This window comes from Odocoileus virginianus, chromosome 7 (genome assembly GCF_023699985.2).
Source record: "Odocoileus virginianus isolate 20LAN1187 ecotype Illinois chromosome 7, Ovbor_1.2, whole genome shotgun sequence".
Lineage (NCBI taxonomy): Eukaryota > Metazoa > Chordata > Mammalia > Artiodactyla > Cervidae > Odocoileus > Odocoileus virginianus.
Window position 1 is genome coordinate 58,472,503 of NC_069680.1, and position 20,838 is coordinate 58,493,340.

At 40.9% G+C, this 20,838-nt stretch overlaps 1 protein-coding gene across 3 annotated transcripts in view; it reads right to left on the reverse strand.

The window, feature by feature from the left end:
• Positions 1 to 396: 396 nt before the first annotated feature.
• Positions 397 to 20,838, reverse strand: part of PBLD (phenazine biosynthesis like protein domain containing) — a 33,785-nt gene continuing 13,343 nt past the window's right edge. Inside the window, exons 2-10 of one of the 3 annotated variants that reach the window (XM_020869891.2) lie at positions 18,100 to 18,206; positions 14,082 to 14,181; positions 13,610 to 13,708; positions 7,357 to 7,466; positions 7,246 to 7,275; positions 4,786 to 4,874; positions 4,346 to 4,524; positions 2,618 to 2,680; positions 397 to 1,210 (exon numbers count right to left, since the gene is read on the reverse strand). In XM_020869891.2, coding sequence (XP_020725550.2) covers positions 1,098 to 1,210; positions 2,618 to 2,680; positions 4,346 to 4,524; positions 4,786 to 4,874; positions 7,246 to 7,275; positions 7,357 to 7,466; positions 13,610 to 13,708; positions 14,082 to 14,142 — 744 coding nt within the window. In that variant the 5' untranslated portion in view covers positions 14,143 to 14,181; positions 18,100 to 18,206 and the 3' untranslated portion in view covers positions 397 to 1,097. Of the gene's footprint in view, positions 1,211 to 2,617; positions 2,681 to 4,345; positions 4,525 to 4,785; positions 4,875 to 7,245; positions 7,276 to 7,356; positions 7,467 to 13,609; positions 13,709 to 14,081; positions 14,182 to 15,500; positions 15,554 to 18,099; positions 18,207 to 20,838 lie in introns of those variants that run through there. The other 2 variants (XM_020869893.2, XM_020869889.2) reach the window with 2 other exon arrangements.

Consider the following 20,838-nt stretch of genomic DNA (forward strand, 5'->3'; position numbering starts at 1 on the left):
AGCCCTGTCTTTTAACACTCCCCTGACTACGCCGTAACACTCAGGGTCTGCATATGGCAGACCCTAACCACAGACCAATACAACTGCTCATTATATTTTCATGAAAGGATGAGCCTGGTCTCCCCAGTTAAGAGTCCCTTGAGAGTTCTACAAGCTCCCCCTCTAATCTCCTTTGCATCCTGCCCCCCAGCTCTCTACCCTGCCAGCTTCTAGTCCAGTGTCTTACACACTGGAGACAGCAAATTGCTTTTTACCAACCACATCAGATTGCTAAGCAGCAGATCTGACCCATAGGTGAGAATTCAGATCCCAGCTGGGCACCTAACTTGCAGAATACATGGGAATGACAGTAAGGGGGATTCCCACCCTGAAAAGAACTTGGAAAGAGGCAGGATATCATGTTACTTTCCATGTTTAATTTTATTACCACTCTATCACTCATTATCACTCATTTAAAAAATTTCTGGGCATTTTATTTATTTACCTACATGTCCTGATTTTTAGGTATTAAACGTGAGCATGTTCCAATAAAGGAAATAACTTTTTAGGTACATTAAAATTACTCCAACCTTACCATTCACACAAAAACTCTTTTTACTTTTCTATCTTCATGATCCATTCTTGTCCATATAAATTCCTATTCGCCACAGACATAGCATAACATTGCTAACATTTAATAGTCTACTATAATTTTCTTTCTTAGTATTATACTGTGAACTATTTTTCTACATTTCTACATAGCTATTGGGTCTTTTCGATGGCTGCAAGACAGTCTATCAGGTACTCACATCTGAGTTTAAATGATTTAATCTTACTCTTCATAAATGTGTTCCTCATTCTGTGATTGGTGGTCACAATTAAAGGTGACAACATTATTCTTTGATATTGGTTACTTCGAATATGTTCACAGGTAGAACCAAAACTCCTTTAGTTAATCCACCAGGAAGCATTATTAAATCCCCATTAATATGTCTTCATTGTTCTATTTCTCAGGTGAGGATCAAGTGGACTACAATGAATCTTATTCAAAGCAGTCGCTTACATTTTTTTATGCAGAAAATAGTAATTCAAGATTGCATCATTGCAGTGCAAGCAGTCTAGGCTGTCAGCGTGCCCTCTAAAACAAGAGCAGCGCCTCCCTTGATGTCAACTCGTCCATCAGAACGCAGGGAAATCGTCAGTTCTCCTCCCCGGTTGGAACACTGAAAGGCTAAAGAAAACATAAAACAAGTCACAAATCAAGATCATTTTCACCCCTTTAATTAATAAGACATAGTGAAAGACTGATTATTACAAGCTCTAGAATCTCCCAGGTCAGTTTAAAGAATACATTCTTTCAAGCAAATGAAAACAAAATAAAGGAACAAACCAAACACAAACACATAGACACAGAGAACAGAGAGTGGTTACCAGAAGGGGATGGGCAGGGGAGCATGGGCGGGATCAAAATGGGTAAAGATCAACTGCATGGTGAAGGACAGAAAATAGATTTTTGATAGTGAGCACACTGTCGGAAGTATAGAAGCAGAAATACAATGTACGTGAGAAACTTATTTAATGTAATAAATGTTCTCAATAAAACCTATTAACTAATTTTTTAAATGCATTTTAAATTAAATTAAATTAATTTTTAATGCATTTTAAAGAATGCATTCCTTCATCTGTTCATAAGACTGCCCTGCCCACCCCGCTCTCCTGAGGACGGAGGCCACAGACGCACACGGCCCTACGTCTTCCCTTTCTGAACCACTTCCTCCATTACTTCCGGTCCATCCCCAGACGCACCCTAACGGTAGCCTCCTCCCTGGCTCCGTCTAGGTCTAGGAGTAAGCAAGCACAAGTGAAAAGACAGAGCCTAGGACTAAAAGGCTAAAAAGATAAAGAGGGGGTGCTCTCGGGCGCTTCAGAGAAGGCCCTGTCTTTCGAGGTCTGAAAAGGACAAAAGGAGTTCCCTACTCTTTGTGGTTAGCAAGCAACCACACTTGTCAAGCAAACGTGAGGTAGAGCCTCAGGCTTTTTGAGTTTAGGGAAGTAATTAGGCTCACAGTGGAAAGAAAACAGCTACCCTGCTATTCCCAAATCAGGGTCACAGAGGCTTAACCATCCCACTAAGTAAGAACTTCTGTCCACTAAGGTCAAACTTTTACTTTGATTGTGTAGCCTGTTCCGCATGTGGTAGGAGCTGTGTAACCTCCACTGATTACCATCTATTTTCTCTGTCCTGAGCAATATATTAATCACTAGGAGAATTGGTTCCAAGGCAATTTGTTTTATTTAATCACATAATGGGACCCTGGTAATCATCCAATCTCAACTCAAACATTATAAAGAACTTTTCTGGGCCAAAATTACACAGCTAGTTAACTTTATTCAGCAAATACTTTCTTGGCACTTAACTATTAGAAGTGTGTCTGTGTTTTGGGAGAAACAGGTGGAAGATGTTTGGGGTGGAGGATGTTGAGCAGAAGATTCAGGGTGAAGGAATTCGAAACCTTTAGTTTTCATGCGGGTGATAGTTAACATTTCATTACATCTTCAAGTGGACAGTATATATGAGAAGGAATACTAGCTTAAAGTTTAGCAAATTTTTTTTAAATTTGAAAAAGAACTCTCCTACCGTGCAAGTGTTTCTTCCCCAGTTGCTCAGACCAATAGCTACTGAGAACAGCATGTGCAGACCCTTAAAAGAATTGAAAAGTCATGTTACAATCCTAAAGAAAATAGGAGCAACTCTGCTAAATTCATAAAGGATAAACTATCCAGTTTGACTGAACCTTAAACAACTTAGTCATTATGTTGGCCATGACCTCTGCAAAGTGTGGAATTATGAATGGAAATAGAAAGGAAGACAGAATTTATGGATAAGTTCCTTCAAAAGACGTATCTGCTTCATCTTACACTTTCTGAAGGCTGAATTAAACTGCAAGCTTTAATTCTTGTCTATCAATTCCCTGTCAGTCCATGGTAGGAGAATTACGGCTTTTGTGTAAATCTATCTACATCTATCAAGGAAAAATACATCCTTCCTCCTAAGACATACACGCAAGGAAGGGTGGGAACTCTGACAAAAGACCAAAATTTCCATGAAGCCAACGTTCCCAGTTTTTTGGTGCCAAAAGAGCTTTGTTTTAGTGGGATATTTTTTCACATGATTGTGCCCTAGGTTTAGGTCAGAGAATAAATACTAAAATGAAGAAACAAACTACAAAGTAATAACTGACAGGAAAGTATTTGGGAGAGGAAAGGATGGTCTAAAAAAGGTCTCTCCTTCAGAAAAACATACTAAATACTATGGGGCAGGGTGCCCAAGCATCCCAGTATGCCTGAGGCTGTCCTGGTTTTATCACTGAAGATCCCTACTCTGAGAAGTCCTTCAGTCTCAAGCAAACCGAGATTGTTGGCCATCACTGTCCAAAGCTTTCCCACTCCAGAAAAGCATTATTACAAGGGGGAAAACACCTTCCCTCTGTGATAACCAAAATCTCTGGGAAGCAGCCATGCATGTGTAAATCCACTCATAACTCCTTATCCATCAGCTTCCTCCAAAAACCATTCCCCACCTTTTGCTGGTCAGTCCACTTTTATCAAGGAGGATGAAAGGAGGAAGCATCACATTCTTGCCAACTTTTTATTTCAACTCTCTGCTTCTGGTTTGTGGAAGATCCTGAATTCCTATGTTCCTGAACCCATTTCACTCACTTAGTGAGCAGGTCTGGGAAAGGAGGAGGGGAGGAAGAAAAACACTATTCCTGTCCCTGATTCCCACCTGCAGTCCAGGACTTCGTCCTTCAAAACTCAAATCTTGGTCAATGATCACACAGTCTGGCCACTGAAAAGGACAAAGGACTTTGGGAATATAGTGGACATTGGCCACTGGATTTTGCAACAGGTAGCTCTAGAAGTGTTGGCTCAAGGAGCCAGTTTTATCGTTAGTTGTTAAAATACCTAACAGCTATTGGGCACTTACCATGTGCCAGGCACTGTGCTCATTATGTTTTGTGTTTAACATGCATTGTGTTTACATAACCTATGAGGTATTATCCATATTATATAGAGAGGGAACAAAAGCTGTAAAAAGTTAAGTCATTTACCCAAGGTCAACAGCTAGGAAGCTAGGATGCAAATTCAGCCTGTCTGATGCTAAAATTTAACCTTGCTATATACTGCCTCATTAACACTGTGTTTTTCACAAGAGACTTCAGTGAAGAGAAGGGGAGGGGAGACAGGAAAACAAAGGCAACTCAAAACCCAAACAACCTGAAAGTTCATTGTGGAGGGCACTTAAGTAGCTGTTCTCCTCCTTCTCCACTGTTTAGCTTTCCTCAGGATTCAAGACAAAAAGTACCTGTTACGGGGTCTTCAGCCACACCGTTCCATGGAGAAAAATATCTGGAGTAAAAGTCAAATGCTTGAGTCTGCCCACCAGGCTCTCCCTTGAGGGTGAGAATGAGTCCTTTCACCTTCCCTGCGGTTTCCACTTGCAGCAAATTCTCTGTGTTCACTGTCAGGCTCTCCAGAAATGACCTTGTTCATAAACAGGATGGATTAGGACAAACCCATTCCACAAACTACCCATTCCCCAGACTCCATAAAGCAGGCCAGGCTGCAGCTTGTCCAATGGCTCAGCAGGAAGGGAGGAAGAGTAAGTACAACCTTCCTGCCCAGGAACAGAACACTGGTTGTGAAGATCATAGTTCGACTGAACATGGCACAGCCAGATCAAGCCAGAGCTATGAATCTGGTGCCCTCTCCCACAGCGCTGACGAAGTCAAAAACCTCATTTACCTGTTGTAAGTATCACTGAGCCGGACCAGGAGCTTTTTGGTATCTGGGGAATAGCGAACATCCTGAACCAGCGTGTCACCTATGGCAGTCTATGGAGACAGACCAAAACTTCCTCAGAAGTGCGTCTTGGGTCAAGTCCTCGGAGAACGATCTCTCACAAACATCTGCTTTGTGCCAGGCACACCCAACGTCTCCAGTCCCAAGAGTTTCAGGTCAGTTTTAGGATTCAAGGTATTTCTCAAAGAAGACCAATTTCCTGGTGTTCAGAACCCCTTGGACCTTAGTAGGGGTTGAGTTTAGCCTCTGAGAGTCAAAGATAGGCCTTGTTCATACATGTTACTATGAGACTCGATACACAACTCCTTCAACTGGGTATTTTTCCCACAGATAAAAAGATTCAGGGAGGCCCAGAATCTCTCTCTCACATACACACACTTTGAGCCAGGACTGAGGAGCCCTGGAATCAAAGCTCTGAATCGCTACTGTCTACTATCTGTAGAGCTGGGGGCTTTATGCCTGCTTCTTAGAGGATTAAATGAAATAATATATGCAGAGTTCCTGTAGCTACAGTGGTAACTAGATGATTCTACAGAAGAAGGACTCGGGACCAGCAGTATGATTGGAAGTGGGGACTAGGGCACTCATCTCAAGGCTGTTCTGCTTGACAAGCTTGCTGTTTTCACTTAGGCTATACACTACAGATCAAGAACATAGTAACATTATCCAAAGACCCTGGTTTACCCTTTACTGAAGATTACATGTAACCATGCTCATATCTGAGACACGGTATGTTTGTCTGTTTATTGGTTTGCGGTGCTGAGGGAGGTTGTGAGGGGACAAAAACACCTACAAGTCATCCTTTGGCACCACAACCAGCTGCCACCAGAACAGACTAGAGTTACATGGTAGTTGTCTGACTGTCAGTGGGTGGTTTCAAGTTCTCTAATCTTCTTTAGGGGCTGAGAAGCTATAGGTTCCATGTCCAAGACTCTGCTGTGGGTAGTGCCTGGAAGGTCTGCCTCTGTGACCACTGCTGACCAATGTCCCCCCTCTAGATATGGGAATTCCTACAGCCCAATCCCATCTGCTCTCCGGGCCTCCCAGTCTCTCTGAAGGGTTGTCCAACCCTTCTCTGCATGGATTCTTATGTCAATTTGAAAGTTTAATTCTCAACTGAGAATCTTATTGCCAGTTTCTAGGAACACAAAATGACAATGCGTGCATGCTCCACATTGCATTGTCCGACTCTGCAATCCCAAAGAATGCAGCCCGTCAGGCTCCTCTGTCCACGGGATTTCCCAGGCAAGAATAATGGAGTGGGTTGCCATTTCCTACTCCAGGGGGATCTTCCCAGCCTAGGAATCGAACCCTTATCTCCTGTGTCTCCTGCATTGGCAGGCAGATTCTTTACCACTGAGCCGCCTGGGAAGCCCAAAATGACAATACTCATGATAAATACCTTTCATCATTCTCATTTTACAAATGCTGACCCTGAGGCTTAGAGAGATGAGGTTAAGTTCTTTCTACCATGAACAAGGTCTACCACTGTAAAGATTTTCTATTTTTTTGCCAATATGCTTAAAGCAATTCATTTTTTAATTTGGCTTGTCTCCCAAAACCCAAGCCATAGGAGAAGCTGAGTGTAAAAGTAGAATCCATGATACTTGCTTATATCCTTTGAAAACTTAAAGCAAAACACTAAAGAGATAACAAATGCTGTATTTGAAAATTCACTAAGAAACACCCATTACTAGCCATAACAGGCCATTTCCCAGAATCATTTTTTCTCACGGCACCCTTGACCTGGTCCTGACCTGGGCCCTTCCTGCTCTAAAACCTAAGCACCTGGCTATCCAGGGCTGCTTTGGCCTTCTAGAATCTACACAAGACAACTGTAGTGCCTACTGCCCTGGGTGACAGAATTAAATGAAATAATGCATTAAAATGCATGGTACTGCACAGAGGAGACTCTCAAAACTGTTCTCTATCATCATCATCATCATCCTTATCATTAAGCCCCATCCCCACACAGACCCTTTGAGGAGGCTGCTATATGTATCTTGTCTTCTCTATTGGAGTACCCTTGCTTTTCTGCTCTCTTCCATCAAAGCACAGCCCCGTCATCTCAGCCTTATTCTCCACTGAAGAGATCAGGGCATAGACTGCTGCCAGGCTGTTCCCATTCTTTTCTTTCACTCTCAGCCTGCCACATGGCACTCTCCCCTCCCCCATCTTTCCATGGAGGCTAATCAGATAATGAAGAGGTAGGAAAAACTGGTCAACCTTTTCACCAAATAGATTCAATATTAAAATTCAAACCTTAAAGGCACCACGTGGTATTCACCCAAGCTTAAACTAGAACACTTACATTGGTAGGAGGTCTATATTTGAGATCAAATTTGTTCAAATAATAACAGATGATCAAATCACAGGGCTCAAGTTTGACTTTCTTTCACAAACCTTTATCAAGTCCTCCACTTCATGCAATTTCTAGATCAGGAAAAAAGAAAAAAATCACTGTAAAACGGGCAATTTGTACACAGTGTGTAGCAATAATTTTAAAAAGCTGACCTGGGGATGGGCAGGATAAAGAGGCAGGTCCAGGACGATACCATCCTCTTCTTTTCTGGCCTTCAGTTCCCCACTCAGAGTGACAAACGTGAGAGTGCTATTCACATTTTCTGGCCAAAAAAAGAATTTTATTTTGTCAAATGTTTGAAAGGAATCAAGAAATAGAAAAATAAACTTTGTTATATAGTTGCATGTCTCTTTTGATCACTTTTAAAGATTGGATGGCAGTGTCATTCATTCCAGTAAAGGGGTTCCAGGTTTGGGTTACTGGGGTCTTAGTAGAGAAAACTCTCACTGGATTCTAACTTGAGAACCAAGAACATAACCGATTCTCATGACATCATGCTGTGCTCTTAAAAAAATTATTTAATCTCCTTAAACCTCAATTTCCTCATCAATAAAATGGGGTAATTAAACTTATACTAATTTCATTTTACCAATAAAATGGTAAATAATTAAACATAGCTTATAGGGTTGCTATAATGTTTTCTAATGTATATTTTTATATTTTATATATTTTATATACTCCTACAATAGAGTTTTAGAGTTATAAACTCTACTAGTTTAAGTTAAGCCAAAGGGATGACACATAGAACATACAGGTTATATACAACAGTCTGATATGAACAAATCAAGCTTACCATAAACAAGCCAAACTATATATATAAAATCTTGATTTAAAGATTAGATCACAAACCCTGATATAATATCCCTTTATATTACTGATACAACTTGAGCGACTTATCTCAGAGGGGATAACATTTTCAGTGAAAACAAAGATTTATGACTTAACTCTTTTCCCTAGTATTTCTGTGAACATATCTCAAAGGTGAGGAAATGTCACATTGCTGATTAGCTTTCACAAAATAAAATTTACATTCTGAAATTCAAAGTTTGAGTCTTCTCATTACAATTGGTGTAAGACATCATTATTTACAAAGCATTTTCTCATCCAACCTTAGGCCTACTCTATGCAAGACTATCTGGACTTTGTTGCTACTACTCTGCAGTTCAACTTCACATGGTGTTCAGTTCTGCTTCCTTGGACTTCCCTGGCGGTCCAGTGGTTAAGAATCTGCCTGCCAGTACAGGTGACATGGGTTCAACCCCTGGTCCAGGAAGAACCCACAGGCAACTAAGCCTGTGAGCTGCAGCTACTGAAGCCCGTGTGCTCTAGAGCCCGTGCTCCACAGTAAGAAAAGCCTCCAAATGAGAGGCCTGTGCACTGAAACTAGAGAGGAGCTCCCGCTTACCATAACTAGAGAAAGACCACACAAAGCAGCGAAGACCCAGCACAGTCAAAAATAAGCTAAGTAATTCAGAATTTTTTTTAAATTCTAATAAATAAATAATTTTAAAAATTTAAACAATTTTAAAATTCTGCTTTCTGGTACAAGGGGCATGGTGGGTTGGGGAGCAGAAAAAATTCTGCTTTCTTTACTCTGCTAACAATGCTAATCCTAAGAATACTGCCCCTCGTCCTTCCAGCATGCCAATGAGACTGCTTCCAGGGCAAACATGGCCTATAAGACCTTCACTTATTATCCCCATCTAAGTAGCTCCCAATCACAGGAAATTAATCAAACTAATCACATGGACCACAGCCTTGTCTAACTCAATGAAACTATGAGCCATGCCATGTAGGACCACCGAAGACAGACGGGTCACGGTGGAGAGTTCTGACAAAACGTGGTCCTGGAGAAGGCAAAGACAAACCACTTCAGTATTCTTGCCTTGAGAACTCCATGAACAGTATGAAAAGTCAAAAAGATAGGACAATGAAAGATGAACTCCCCAGGTTGGTAGATGCCCAATATGCTACTGGAGAAGAGTGGAGAAATAACTCCAGAAAGAATGAAGAGACAGAGCCAAAGCGAAACAATGACCATTTGTGGATGTGAGTAGTGATGGAAGTAAAGTCCAAAGATGTAAAGAGCATATACTGCACAGGAAACTGGAATGTTAGGTCCATGAATCAAGGTAAATTGGAAGTGGTCAAATATGAGACAGCAAGCGTGAACATCAACATTTTAGGAATCAGTGAACTAAAATGGACTGGAATGAGGGAATTTAATTCAGATGACCATTCTATCTACTATTGTGGACAAGAATCCCTTAGAAGAAAAGGAGTAGCCCTCATAGTCAACAAAAGAGTCTGAAATGCAGTACTTGGGTGCAATCTCAAAAACAACAGAATGATCTCTTCATTTCCAAGGCAAACCATTCAATATCACAGTAAACCAAGTCTATGCCCCAACCAGTAATGTTGAAGAAGCTGAAGTTGAACAGTTCTATGAAGACCTACAAGACCTCTAGAACTAACACCCCAAAAAGATGTCCTTTTCATCATAGGGGACTGGAATGCAAAAGTAGGAAGTCAAGAGATACCTGGAGTAACAGGCAAATTTGGCTTTGGAGTACAAAATGAAGCAGGGCAAAGGCTAACAGAGCTTTGCCAAGAGAACACAATAGTCAAAGCAAACACCTCTTCCAACAACACAAGAGAAGACTCTACACATGGACATCACCAGATGGTCGCTACTGAAATCAGACTGATTATATTCTTTGCAGCCAAAGATGGAGAAGCTCTATACAGTCATCAAAAACAAGATCGGGAGCTGACTGTGGATCAGATGATGAACTCCTTATTGCAAAATTCAGACTTAAACTGAAGTAAGGAAAACCACTAGACCATTCAGGTATGACCTAAATCAAATACCTTATGATTATACAGTAGAAGGGATAAATAGATTCAAGGGATTAGACCTGATAGAGTGCCTGAAGAACTATGGATAGAGGTTTGTGACATTGTACAGGAGCCAGTGATCAAGACCATCCCCAAGAAAAAGAAATGCAAAAAGGCAAAATGGTTGTCTGAGGAAGCCTTACAAATAACTGAGAAAAGAAGAGAAGCAAAGGCAAAGGAGAAAAGGAAAGATATACCCATTTGAAATCAGAGTTTCAAGGAATATCATGGAGAGATAAGAAAGCTTTCTTCAGTGATCAATGAAAAGAAACAGAGGAAAACAATAGAATGGGAAAGACTAGAGATCTCTTCAAGAAAATTAGAGATACCAAGGGAACATTTCATGCAAAGATGGGCACAATAAGGGACAGAAATGGTATGAACCTAACAGAAGTAGAAGATATTAAGAAGAGGTGGCAAGAATACACAGAAGAACTATACAAAAAATATCACCTTCATGGTCCAGATAACCACAATGGTGTGATCACTCACCTAGAGCCAGATATCCTGGAATGTGATGTCAAGTGGGCCTTAGGAAGCATCACTACAAAAAGCTAGTGGAGGTAAGATGGAATTCCAGTTGAGCTATTTCAAATCCTAAAACATGATGCTGTGGAAGTGCTGCACTCAATATGCCAACAAATTTGGAAAACTCAGCAGTGGCCACAGGACTGGAAAAGGTCAGTTTTCATTCCAATCCCAAAGAATGGCAAGGCCAAAAAACATTCAAATGACCACACAACTGCACACATCTCACATGCTAGGAAAGTAATGCTCAAAATTTTTCAAGTTAGGCTTCAACAGTACATGAACCATGAACTTCCAGATGTTTAAGCTGGATTTAGAAAAGGCAGAGGAACCAGAGATCAAATTGCCAATATCTGTTGGATCATCGAAAAAGCAAGAGAGTTCCAGAAAAACATCTACTTCTGTTTTACTGACTATGCCAAAGCTTTTGACTGTGTGGATCACAACAAAATGTGGAAAATTCTTAAAGAGATGGGAATACTAGACCACCTGACCTGCCTCCTGAGAAATCTATATGCAGGTCAAGAAGCATCAGTTAGAACCAGACATGGAACAACAGACTGATTCCAAATTGGGAAGTCAGGGCTGTATATTGTCACCCTGCTTATTTAACTTACATGCAGAGTATATCAGGTGAAATGCCAGGCTGGATGAAGCACAAGCTGGAATCAAGACTGCCAGGAGAAATATCAATAACCTCAGATACATAGATGACACCACTCTTATGGCAGCAAGCGAAGAACTAAAGAGCCTCTTGATGAAAGTGAAGGAGGAGAGTGAAAAATTTGGCTTAAAACTCAATATTCAGAAAACTAAGATCATGGCATCTGGTCCCACCACTTCATGGCAAATAGAGGGGGAAACAGTAGAAACAGTGACAGACTTTATTTTGGGGGTTTCCAAAATCACTGCAGATGGTGACTACAGCCATGAAATGAAAAGACGTTTGCTCCTTGGAAGAAAAGCTATGACCAACCTAGACAGCTTATTAAAAAGCAGAGACATCAACTGGAAATAGAACTGCCATATGACCCAGCAATCCCACTCCTGGGCACACACACTGGTGAAACCAGATCTGAAAGAGACACATGCACCCCAATGTTCATCGCAGCACTGTTTATAATAGCCAGGACATGGAAGCAACCTAGATGCCCATCAGCAGACGAATGGATAAGGAAGCTGTGGTACATATACACCATGGAATATTACTCAGCCATTAAAAAGAATACATTTGAATCAGTTCTAATGAGATGGATGAAACTGGAGCCTATTATACAGAGTGAAGCCAGAAAGATAAACACCAATACAGTATACTAATGCATATATAAGGAATTTGGAAAGATGGTAATGATAACCCTATATGCAAGACAGAAAAAGAGACACAGATGTAAAGAACAGACTTTTGGACTCTATGGGAGAAGGCAAGGTGGGATGATCTGAGAGAACAGCATCGAAACATGTATATTATCAAGGGTGAAACAGATTGCCAGCCCAGGTTGGATGCATGAGACAAGTGCTCAGGGCTGGTGCACTGGGACGACCCAGAGGGATGGGATGGGGAGGGAAGTGGGAAGGGGTTCAGGATGGGGAACACATGTAAATCCATGGCTGATTCATGTCAATGTATGGCAAAAACCACTACAATACTGTAAAGTAATTAGCCTCCAACTAATAAAAATAAACGGAAAAAAAAATTAATAGGATTGAGCAAAAAAAAATAAAATAAAAGAGAACAGGGACAAAGGGAGCCGCAAAGGGATGGAAGAAGTGTGACCCGGAGGGCAGACGGGGGTCAGGGACGGGGGTCAGGGATGGTGAAGGAAGGAGGCAAAACAACCTAGAGAGTCAGCGTAATCAGAAAGGCTGTCGGGAAGAGTAGTGAGAGAGGAAACAAGCTCCCTGTCATCAGTTGGCGGTGGACAGGGAGGCCTGCTGTGCTGCAGTCCATGGGGTCACAAATAGTCGGACAGGACTGAGCAACTGAACTCAAGTGAGGTAACTCCCAAAAGAACTTCTTATTCAAACCCCCCACTCCCCCAGTTACCCCTCTGTCATATCATCCTGCTTACTTCCTTGTTTGACTTTCTGTTTCTACACTTGCTCATGGCTGCTTCTATCTCTACTTTTCGGACATTTCCAGGCTTCTCTCCTCTGCCCTGTTCCCACAAAGCCCTGATCTTTTTTATACTAAGTGTCGCTGAGAGGGGAACTGGTAGGATTAAAGTGCTGCATTCTTTCTTCACGGGGTAAATGTATATAGTTTACTTCATGAATACTTAAAATTCAGAATAAAGAAGCTTTTATTGTGAAATGAATTCCAGTTTGGTTGGGTACACATTTGGGGGAAAGTATGTCTTTTAGTTCCCCAGTATTATGTCATGTTAAACACCTATTCTGCCTTGCAAGCTGTCCTCCTGTGTTGGTCACAGAGACCAGAGAGCTCCTATTTAAAAGAAAATGGTGGGACTTTCCTGGTGATACAGTGGATAAAAATCCGCCTGCCAATGCAGGGGACATGGGTTCAATACTTGGTCTGGGAGGGAGGATGCCACAGAGGAACTAAGACCGCATTCCACAGCTACTGAAGCCCCTGTGCCTAGAGCCTGTGCCCTGAAACAAGAGAAGCTGCCACAGTGAGAAGCCCATGCACCACAACCAGAGTAGCCCCTGCGGGCCGCAACTAGAGAAAGCCCACGCACAGCGACAGAGACCCAGCGCAACCAAAAGTAAATAAATAGAATGAATTATAAATGAAAGAAAATGGCATTTCAGAGAACAGCAACCATGGCTATTCAACATGCCTGAAAAATCAAAGTGTTCTTGAAGGTTGCTGTTTTGTTTCTACATAATAAATCATGTGAAATAAACTTTGTAATGTCTTTATACCAGTCACTTTGGTTCACAGGAAAGAATGTATGAGAGTTTTTAAAAATATTTCTATTTACTAACTGATAAGTTCATAAAAGGAAATCATATTACTTATTTTGTGAAACAGCACAGCTGCAGAAGCCAGGGTAGCGTGGCCACAGAGAGGAACCTCATTCTGTGGTGTAAACCACCTTAATCCAAAGCAGGAACCTTCAGAGGAGAAAAACCAAAGAGAGATGAGATCATTTCCATACAACGGGGTTCAAAGTTTTCATTTTCTTATTCTTTTCTAAACATTGTATTAGCATAATTAATCACTGAAACGTGTTGTGAAAAGGAGGAGCAAAGTCTAGGCAAGACCTCTAGGGCTCTGCAATGCTAGATCTGGATCTGAAAGATTCCAATTCATCAGAATCTGCTCCCTTAGATGAACTGAACATCAAATTAGAAGCTCCCCTACCTTCCTTATCTGCATGCAAATAATAAATGGACATTTTCCTTAAATGTCATTCCCCCACTGGAAAAACAGTTTCTGGTACCATTCAGGAATTTTTTTTAAAAGAAAAGAAAAAAGTGTATTTACTTTGAGTAAAGTTGTCATTTGGGTGTAGCTTTCGGATAAAAGCCGTTTCAGAGAGGTTCATTTCCTTTGCGATTTTTTGATGCAAGTCTTCATCCAGTTTCTAAATTAGAAACAAAAGGTTAGTGAGATTCCAGAAACACAAATCAGACTTCCTTGAATAGCAACTACCACTAGTAAAAAAAAAAAAAAAGACAGTTTATTAATATTAAAAGTTATATGCTTAAAAAAATTTTAATGTAAAAAAGAATTTAAAAAGTTATGTACGCTTATAGTAAATAATCACCAAGAAATTTAAGGCACTTTTATAAAGATTGTTTTTTAGAAATCCATGCACTTAGCACCATGTGAAGAGCTGTGGAAGCTATAGCAGATTCTGAAAAACCTACCGGCCTGGGCTATCCTTTGTCAGATTATTATCTAGTTTTATCAGAGAGCACGTGCTCTCTCCTAAAAACAATTGCTACAAACAGAAACTCCACAATCTGTCATTCCTGTTGGATGAAGAGATGTTAGGTGCCCACTCTGAGCAGACTGGACACTCTGACCTCATTTATGCATGTTACACTCCCTTTAATGAGTCAGGCTCAAGTCAGAGGTCACCTCCTCCAGGAAGCCTTCCAGACTGCTCTATCTCCTTCCCAGTACTTATAACACCTGAAATTACCTACTATGCCCCTTTACTGGCTGTACCCCCAACCTCTGACTCAGAGCTCTATGAGAGCACCACTGTGCTACTTTGCTTTGTCCTGGTTTAGAGCAATGCTTGTATTCATCCTGGTATGGCAGGAGCTCAATAAATATTTGCTGAGAGAATTCAGTATTCATTTAATTTTCATTTTTAAAACACTCAACATAGATATTTCTATCCACTTACAGATAAAGAAATTAAACACAAAAAGTTTATGTAATATCATAACATATATACATGCATATACACATACACACATTCCTCTTAACTCAAGGAAAAAATGGGTCAAAGAATAGATTTTCTTTTTGAGAATGAAAATCAATTTTTTAATCAACAAAATGCTCACTACTTAGATTCTGAATTCTAAAGAAATCTCAAGATGTTAACTATATTCCAATAAAAATTAATTATAAAAAGAGAAATCTCAAGACAAGATAAATGCATTTTTGCTTTAGCCAAACTTGTTACTCTTGAGTTTCTGAAACCCAGAAATAGGAATTGAAACTTTATTCTAATAAGTTCAAAATTCACTTATCTCAGTTATGTCAAGCTAAACATCCTTGCCTTTTAGTTGATTAGAACTTTTTCTGTGTACTCATATAACATTACAAAGATGTTTACCTATTAAAGTTTATGTATTGAGAAAAGGCATATAAGACACAAAACAGCAGTTACAAAAAAATTAACTTCTTAACTATCAGCTAATGTAAAAATCCTCACAGGTGACTTACTAAGCTTTTCTTAAAGGAGCACTGTATTCAAAATCTGTAGAAACTCCGTAGCCCTACAGAAAGAGAAATCACTTAAGAAATTGATACTTATTTTCTGAAAACCCAAAACAGACACAATGAGTTTTTGTGTTTTTTTAATTACTGTTTTTTTTTTCCAAAAGATTTGATCCAATAATGCGTTTTATAAAGCACTCATCAGAGTGTCCAACACATACATAGTTAAGTACTTGAAAAATGTTACCTTTTTACTTTGAGTGACTCAAAGTCAGTGCTTTAACTTGACATACTGCACTACCTCCCCATAACAAAGAAACTATTATTGTCCCTTCAACATGCTACAGGCAGAAAAACCAATTTCTATCAGATAAAATGGACTCCTGCAACATTTCTGAGGAAAAGGAGCCATCAATCAATTACCCAAGCCGTGCTGAGCCAGCAGCATCAGCACCACTTTCAAGGGAATTTGTCAGAAATGCAGAGTCTCAAGCCCCACCCCAGACCTTCTGAATCAGAATCTCCATCTTAATCAGAAACCAGATGATCTGTGTGCACATTAACGACTGGGGAGCCCTGATGTATAAGAGCTGGTCCTGTGTTCAAGAGCCTTAGCCTGTCAGCTGAGGAGTCAAGACAGATACAGAAAGCAGCAGTAGGCCACACCAAAGAGTATGTAATTGAGATACATGGATTTTAACGTTAAGTTCTCTAGGACTTGAAAGGTGAGGACTTGAGGTGGACCTAGCAAAAGGTCAGATCTGGGTGAGCTGGACAGGAAAAACTGGGCAAAAGGTTTGAATTAGAGATGCTCCTTGGGCAAGTCACTTGACTTGAGTTTGCTCTCCTTCCATGATATCTTTGACTCTCTAGGATTCTGCAAGTTGAGGTAAGGGAATTAGGATGGCAGGAATGAAGTGGAATCAGCACATGTCACACGTGTGGAGGCCCGTGGGGCTAGGGAGTGAGAAGTCCCACCTGAGCAGAGAAGGCTGAGTGCTGCTGGGGCCAACAAGACAGCAACGTTCAGAAGGGAGCTCAAGTTGCTTTTCCATGGTTTGTAGAATGTTCTCTGTGGAAACTGGCCTACCTGCCCATGCACATAACACCTTAATGAAACTGGAAGCCATTTAATTTCCTAGGGCTGAATCTGCAATCATCAGCTTCAAAGGTGACTGAAGGGCTGATGAAGAAAAACATGGATTTGCCTCCTTGGCTGCACGAACCTAAGTGCCTGCCAGTCCTTCCACTATCTGACTTGGCCAAACTTCCTATCCTTGTCCTTTCTTTCTTTGCCTATTGCTTCCCTTGACCTTTAGGACCAGAGTCTCTAAAAGTATTGAAGAGTTTCACATTTTAGCCAAGATCACCATCTTTTGGTAGCAGATTCCTTTGCAAATGGGCTTTTTTGTACATCAGTTAAAACACACACTTCACTGACCATCAGTTCTTTAATCCTTTCTGGTTTGGTATATTTCACCAGTTACAATTTGAATTTCTGTCCCAGGACACTGAAAACACATCTCCTATTGCCTGAGGTGCCAGAGACAATAAAAAGTTTGATAGTCGCAGCCCTCAGTATGCACCATGGGTGGCTGAATTTCTACACTGGAACCAAAGAGCAAAATAATGGTGAATCATGAGATTAACGTTGCTTCAACTTGGAGAACTTTAGGGAAAAAAGAGTGAGACTACATTCATTAACAATACTGAAGTTTGGTTCCAATAATGTTTCCATTTTACACTACAAGCTTATTTTCAAATGTAACACACAATAGTTACAAACCGAACCAATTAATTCTCTTGCTTTAATATCCATTTCTCTTTGCCAATCTCACAGGAGTCAAGTTTCCAGCAGTAAAAAGAGAACCATGTTTGTTTTTCTGAGTTGCAATATACTGTGTTGGGACACTGATGTTCTATCAACCATATGACTCGCAAAAGATTAATAATCAGAAAATCAGAGTAAAGTTTAAAAATACTCCCACCTTGTGGCAGTTTAGAAATATGACAGCCTAAACAGGACAGTCTTGCTCTCCATCTGTTCATCTGTCCCTCTGCTTTCTTTCTAGCAAAGGAAAAGCACTTGGATGTAGAAAGTTCTAAATCATTCAGGAAGAAACAGGAGATTCCTTCTGAGACACTGGGTTTCCGATTGCAAAGTTATGTCCACAAAATGCAGCACTCAAGCTGCAAGTCATCTTCAGTTGTTCCTAAATACTTTGGCCACCTGATGTGAAGAGCCGACTTGTTGGAAAATACCCTGACGCTGGGAAAGACTGAGGGCAGGAGGAAAAGGAGATGACAGAGGATGAGATGGTTAGATAGCATCATTGACTCAATGGACATGAGTTTGAGCAAACTCCGGGAGAGAGTGAAGGACAGAGAAGTCTGGCATGCTGCAGTTCATGGGGACGCAGAGTCAGACGTGACTAAGCGACTGAACAACAATGGATCTTATATGCCTTGTCTCTCCAGCTCCATCATAGAACCTAAAGCACATGCTTGCATTGCATGCCCTGCCCATCCCACCCCATCAATGAAAACAAAAGATCCAGAATCGTTGGCCAAGACTTCCCCAGTAGCACAGTGGATAAGAATTCACCTGCCAATGCAGGGAACACAGGTTCGGTCTCTGGTCCAGGAGGATTCTACACGCCACGGAGCAAGTAAGCCACAAGCACCGAGGCCCCTGCACCGACAGCCGGTGTTCTGCAACAAGAGAAGCCACCTCAATGAGAAGTCCGGGCACTGCAACTAGAGAACAGCCAGCCCCAGCTCGCTACAGCTAGAGAAAGTCTGCTTACAGCAATGAAGACACAGTACAGCCAAAAATAAACTGAAAAACAAATTAAAAATTACCGTTGGCTTCTTCTGCTAGAACTCCTAGAAGAAGATTTTTGCATAATACAATTTATTATACTATTTCCACTTTCACTCAACAGATATTTTAGTGTCTCCCATGTGCCAGGCCCTGGATGTTGGAACAAGTCAGAATAGATTAAGATTTCATAGAATGTACAGAAGTGAGGAAGACAGGCATGAGTGAATTATAAGACTGATGCATGTTACCAACTGGGAAGGGGCACTGTGGGAGAATATCTAGTCCAGTAGTGAGTGTGTCTGTATGCTCAGTCGTGTCTCTCTGTGACCCCATGGACTGTAGCCTACCAGGTTCTTCTGACCATAGAATTTTCCAGGCAAGAATACTGGAGTGGGTTGCCATTTCCTCCTCCAGAAGATATTCCTGACCCAGGGATTGAACCCGCATCTCTTGCGTCTTCTGCGTTGGCAGGCACATTCTTTCCACTGTGCCACCTGGGAAGCACCAGTAGTGAATACAGTGGGTTAAAAGCATGGACCCTGCAGTCAGGCAGACCTGGGGTGGGATTCTGAAGTCAGCCACTTAGATAAATTGTTCAACCTTCCTCTGCCTCTGTCTTCTCATCTGCAAAATGGGGATTAATAATAAAACCTATTCATAAAGTGGTTGTGAGGGTGAAATGAAATAATATATGAAAACCAATTAGCACAGTATGTGTCTGGCTGAACTTGCCTGAAATTACTGACCCCAGCTGAGAATTTTGTTCTAGAAGCCAGTGAGGGTACTTGGGAAGCAGAGATTACCACACTAGTATTTCCTCTTCCTTTGCACTGCTCTCTTCCTTCAAATACTTGGCGAAGAAAAAATGCTTCAGTGTCCTGGAAGAATCTTCTCTGCCCTCTGCATCCTTCTTCTGAGCATAAAACTGAGATACAAAGTTGCAACTCTCTAGAAACCCCAGAAGTCTCTGACCCAGTGTGGTCACACTGAGTCAGTAATCCTCTCTAAGAAAGGATGCCAAGTGTGGAAATGGACACTACAGGTGAGTTAAAGCATGGATTGAACTCAGGATTGCTATACACCTTTTTTCATTTAAACACATAACCTACCAAGCTGTAAAAGTGGCTTTTGGTTGTCCCTAACTTTACCCAGGAAAACCAGAAAAGCAAGTAGTTTAGGAACTAAAACTAAGCATTCCTGCTTAAAAGTGTGAAGCCAATCCTCCTTGCTGTCATTGGAAATGATTATTAGTGTTTAAAAGAATAAAAATGCACATCTATGAGCATCACATTTGATACTAGCAGTGTCCCGCTCACGGTAGACAGCCAGGAAATGACAGTTGAAGTGGAATAAATGTATACACTCGGCCTTGAAGTTGTTTTTATTGATAATTTAAACAGGAAAACTCCAGAATAAACCTCTCTTTAGAGAAGGTATCTTTTGAAACAATGGTTCTCAACTGGGGGCAATTTTTGATTGTCATGGCTGGGGGAGTAGGGGAAGACTACTGTCATCTACTGGGTCAAAGCCCAGGACCTGCCAAACATTCTACAACAGACAGGACACCTCACACAATAAAGACTTTCCCAGTCCAAAATGTTAATAACACATTTGAGAAGCTCTGCCCTAAAAGCACACACACATATATTTACATACACATACACATACATACACACACACACACACACACACACACACACAAAATCTTAAGGTTTTGTTAGAATATGAGAGAGAATAAATATGGGCTCCTTACTTTTGTTGGTATGTTATTTTCACTAACTAGTAAAGCAGGTTTACAGGAAAATAAACCACCTCTTATCACTACCACAGCCTGATGACCTATTTGAATAGCTGATCAGGAATTCCTATAGCTTTTAACACAGCTATCATTGTAATTTATCTATTTCATTTTTTTAAATATTGTTTCTATACATTTTCTATGTTGAAATGGCAACTCACTCCAGTATTCTTGCCTGTAGAATCCCATGGACAAAGGAGCCTGGCAGGCTACAGTCCATGGGGTCGCAGAATAGTTGGACACAACTTAGCGACTAAACCACCACATATAGTCGTTACTGTAAAATAGACATCTGGGAACAGCCATCAGCTTTTTAAAGTTTTAAATGTTTTTTGCAAATATCTGTTTCATACTAGTTGCATTTAGCCCTTAATCTGGTGTTGCTCTCACCTAACACACAGTGTTCCTCACGTGAAGATGTAAAACACAGACTTGTCCAGGCCTTCCCCAGTGGCTCAGACAGTAAAGAATCTGCCTTCAATGCAGAAGACTTGGGTTTGATCTCTGGATTCGAAGATACCCTGGAGAAGGGAATGACTACCCACTTCAGTATTCTTGCCTGGAGAATATCACGGACAGAGGAGCCTGGAGGGCTATAGTTCACGGGGTTGCAAAGAGTTGGACATGACTGAGCCACTAACACTTTCACTTCACTTTCACAGTGTTCCTCAAGTGAAGATTTGAAAAATAGACTTGTCTAGAAGGGCCATGACAGAACACTT